General features: G+C 41.1%; 1 protein-coding gene across 1 annotated transcript in view; it reads right to left on the reverse strand.

Moving 5' to 3' along the window:
* yif1a (Yip1 interacting factor homolog A (S. cerevisiae)) overlaps positions 1 to 3661 on the reverse strand; it is a 6127-nt gene extending 2466 nt beyond the window's left edge. The window contains exons 1-5 of the mRNA XM_034883118.1: positions 3643 to 3661; positions 3446 to 3527; positions 2939 to 2990; positions 1476 to 1717; positions 796 to 900 (exon numbers count right to left, since the gene is read on the reverse strand). Coding sequence (XP_034739009.1) covers positions 796 to 900; positions 1476 to 1717; positions 2939 to 2969 — 378 coding nt within the window. The 5' untranslated portion in view covers positions 2970 to 2990; positions 3446 to 3527; positions 3643 to 3661. The remainder of the gene's footprint in view (positions 1 to 795; positions 901 to 1475; positions 1718 to 2938; positions 2991 to 3445; positions 3528 to 3642) is intronic.
* Positions 3662 to 4726: the final 1065 nt, after the last annotated feature.

The following is a 4726-nucleotide window of genomic DNA, read 5'->3' on the forward strand; positions in this document are numbered from 1 at the left end:
GGCACTCTTTGGGCCCCTTGGTACCAATTGAGCATCGTTGCAACGCCACAGCCTACCTGAGTATTGTTACTGACCATGACCATCCCTTTATGACCAAAATGTACCCAACTTCTGATGGCTACTTTCAGCAGGATAATGCGCCATGTCATAAAGCTGGAATCATCACAGACTGGTTTCTTGAACATGACAATGAGTTCGCTGTACTCAAATGGCCTCCACAGTCACCAGATCTCAATCCAATAGAGCATCTTTGGGATGTGGTGGAACGGGAGATTCGCATCATGGATGTGCAGCCGACAAATCTGCGGCCACTGTGTGATGCCATCATGTCAATATGGACCAAACTCCCTGAGGAATGCTTCCAGCACCTTGTTGAATCTATGCCACGAAGAATTGAGGCAGTTCTGAAGGCAAAAGGGGGTCCAACCTGTTACTAGCATGGGGTACCTAATAAAGTGGCCAGTGAGTGTATATAGTTCATACATTATCGGGGCACAGAATGTTTGGAGTACTGACATTACTGAGATTACAATCTCAATAAGTTGTGTACTTAGTGTACACAGTGTTTTTAAAACCAGACTGGCAATCCTAACATTCAGATGTTCATAAATAAAGCTGAAGGGGTGATTAAGTTGCTGATTATCTTGTTTGCATTGTTAAAATAGTGATAAGTTGGTGAAAATATGAAAAAATATGGAAAATTATCAAGCAGGTTCAGCACACTATTAAAATGTTTTGTGTTGTCCTGTACGGGGATGTAGGACAAAGTCTGATTGGATGAATGGCTCTGATTACCTGATGTGTGTAAGGGAACATGAGGATCATAAGTTTCTTCAATACATATCTAGTGTCGACGGCAAAGAAGTATTTCAGCTTGTTCACAGACATGAATCTGCTGATCTGAAAGGCAAAGGAAGGGCAAACATAAATTAACAGATTGTGAGTGCCAAAGTTAATAAATACAGTAGAGTTATAGTCATTTTAAAAGGGGACATATTTCAGTATTCATACTGGTTTTGGGTTTCAAATGTTAACATGCTTTAATGTTCAAAAAAACTATTATTTAACTCATACTGTCTGTCTGAATATACCTGTATTCACCCTTTGTCTAAAACGCTCCATTTAAGCTCCTGTCTCTTTGAGCCCCCCTCATGTAAAGCCCAGTCTGTTCTAATTGGTCAGCGTTTCCGGGTCTTCTGCAGTTGAACACTTGTAGTTTCTGCACCGTCATTGCTAGAAGGGGGCACGGGGGGGGGGGCACAGGGTTGCCCTTTGTAAAATGGTACAAGTGTGTATGGGCCCATCAACTTGTGATTGAATCACACAAGACACATTTTCGTGGAAGGTTTAAAGTCATGCTAATGTCCAATCTAGGCCTTGACCTTTTTTATGAGTTACTGGGTTAACACCCCATCCTGCATACAGTAGCGGATCATATCTGAAGGAACCCCATAAATATCACTGCCTTGTCTTACCTCTTTGTTCACCATATCTTTTCCTTGGTTGGCTAATGAGGAGCCATACATCATTGCAGCATTGGCCATTGGGTCAGCAAACAGGTCAGGTCCAGCACCTCCTTGCATGTTATTTGAGGGTCCTGCCATATTGTACCCAGGAGTGTAGTATCCTTGACTGTTCATTGCTGTTGCTGCAGAGCTGGTGTCATCAAACAGGACAGAATCTGCTGTGGGGGGAGCTGCACGAGCTCTCGGTTTAGCTGTGGAAAAGATGGAGACAGCGGAGTAAATGGAGGGCATTTGAATTTACATTAAACTGACTTTGTTGATATTTCATTACAGTTACAAGCGAGTTACAAGCTTATTATCCACATTATCAAATATAAACATACAATGAAATCCACCGAAATTGTTTAATCACTTAAGACATTCCAACCATATAAGGTCTTTCCCCAACTAAGAGAGAAACAATACTCTCTGATGACAAAGATAACACAAGGACATTGTTAAAGGGATAGTTATGATCTTTTGAAGTTGGGTTGTATGTGATACGTATCCATAGTCTGTGTATTGCCTACAGCACATGGTAGTCGGCATGTCCCCAGTTTGGAGCAACAGACCAGAGTACCGCCAGAGGCAAAGCAATTAACTACTTTGGACGAAGTCAGGTGCAAAAGCGTATTTTAACTGCCTAAAAAAATCTATATCAGTTTAAGTGCATGCTATATTTAGCACATTTTCACCATTTTACCTTGCTGTACCTTAGCCATTTCCTTTCCACTGAGGTCTCTCTCTGCAAAAGTTATCTTTTTATACTCCAGTTCATAAATGTATCATTGTTTCAATTATCTTGTATTTGTCTCTTCTTTAAACTGCTGAAAGTCTGATCCAAACAGCTGATCTGCAGCTGTGTATAACTTAATGGACAGTTTGGAGGCTGTAGTTTGTAGTGCTGTTAAATTGTATTGTCTTATTGTTTACAGTAAAATGTTAATTGTACTGTTTGTTTGCATGTGTACAAACTTATATCTGTACATTGTAGTCAAATATTTATGTTAACCTTGTTTTTAGCCATATGTCTATTTCTGTGTAGGTACTTTGAGAGCAACAAAAAGCTGCAGTCACGTTCCTTGTATGTGTTCACACGGTTCACACTTACTTGGTCATTAAAGCTGATTCTGATTGGACTGCCTGGTGTCTCTAATATTTTGTCCACCCAGTTTATATCAGCTAGGGTAAACTTTATAACCCAAAAGCAGATAAGATTTATTCAAGTGCCGATTTATAGGACTGCATTAGTTTTAAACTGGGATATTTTAGTGTAACGTTGGTTAGGTCACCAGTATTGACAGCAGTTTGTTGAACTCTGTGTCTAGCTCTAGAAAGAAAATAGGAAGTAGAAAAACCATAGGCGGATTATAAGCAAAGTTTTACAGTAAGGATAAGTTATGGTAAAACACGGTGATTCATTTTCCACTTACTTGCTCGGTACCCCTGATGTGGCAAGTCCATTATGACGTTTGCTGACGTTAGCTGAAAATAAAAACATTGTGACGTTATCAAAGCATTACATTTTATTTTATTAACGCTTAACGTTAGCTAGCTAGATAGTAAACGTTACATTGATTTAGCTATATTTGTTCAGATAGCTAGCTGACTAGCAAACTGTGGTGTTATACCACAGCTTAGATAATTAGGTAGCGTTACATGCCATCAGCAAGAGGCTAGCTTGCAACACTTTATGCTATATAACCTAAGTATAAAAGTATTATGAAACGTTTGCCACTGCTGCTAACGTTACCAGTTAATGCTAGCTACCTAGCTAGACGAGCTAAGTTAATAACATCATATTTTAAAGTAACACTCGGTGCAGCCGCACAGGTGATACACACATATTCAACAGTGGCATTTCATATGTCCACGCAGTTTGTCTGATGGATGATGTTCTGATCATGAAGTAGCTAAATAACGGGCAGAAGAGCTCTTACCTGCACAGCTAGCTACGTGGCTATCAGACTGGCTTGGCTGATCCCACCCATGATCCACTGCGGTTGGTTGACATCAGTGTGCCTGCGTGGCAGAAAACGATACAAACCATGGAAGTACACAGTTGTATGCGACCCATACTGTCTACGTAGGCTTCCAATGCAAAGAGAGAAGTGTGTAAATCATGTATAAATCGTACTTTCCTTACTGTTTCGTAATATTGATGCTTAACTGTCTGTTGGGATAGCAGGGAAAGTTACATTTCAACTTTAGGAGACACGAACTTAAATACACTTGAGCAGGAAAAAAACAGACGTAACAGAAGCATAAACAAAACACAATGTATCTTGTTTCCCATAATAATACCACATACGCCACTTTTATCATTACAGGTTAATGGACAAAGTCAAGATAGATTTAAAAAAGTTAAAAAATAAATAAATAAAAAGGTAAGCATTGTACTTTATGTGTACTTATGTTCACATTTTCAAATTTCAAATATGTCAAATTCCCCACTCGCCCCATCCTGGGCAATCCTCTTCCTTCAAGCTTGATACAGATGGTCCTGTACACTATCCCAGCCCCATGGTTATGGCGTTTCAGGTTTGCTGTACCTGCTTGCATTCTACACCCTGTTGAATTGTGCCAGACTGTCTCAGGGGCATCTTAACACAGCCTGCACCTTGGGTCCTGTCTGGTATGGTAGAACGCGGCCTCTAATGTCTCGTGCTCAAAGCTTGTTCTTGCACTGCCATGATTAGTGCCTCTGTGCCTTTTCAGGCCACTGGTATGATATAAGAAATGTCGTTAGACATTAATGATGGGTCGCCCCTGCCTCCTTATCACTGGGTTTCTTCTGCCTGTGATATTCACTTAGCAGGTCATCACTAGGGGCCATCTTCCTGATGTACTCCCGGATCTTTGTTGTTTCATCCTGGATGGTGGCTCTGACACACCTGTTACCAGTCCTCGGCCACCCTCCTTCGACTTGGTGTATAGTCTTAGGGTGCTGGACCGCTGGACTTAAGGTGAAACCCTCCATTAATTGCGAGGTGCTTTCTTATCCTTGTCCTTTGGCCAGGTTAATATACCTGCTGTGTGACTGGCGGTGCATATTTGTTGATGGACATCGCTCTTACCGTTCAGCTGGCTCTTCAGGATCTGTGTATAGGTACTTTACACTGTTGTTATTACACACATTACACACAGGCCTGAATTACACACATGCTCAGTACCTATACATGCCCTAAATGGAGAGATGTTAGAGTGGGGGGGGGGGGGGG

Source organism: Etheostoma cragini, chromosome 10 (assembly GCF_013103735.1).
Source record: "Etheostoma cragini isolate CJK2018 chromosome 10, CSU_Ecrag_1.0, whole genome shotgun sequence".
Lineage (NCBI taxonomy): Eukaryota > Metazoa > Chordata > Actinopteri > Perciformes > Percidae > Etheostoma > Etheostoma cragini.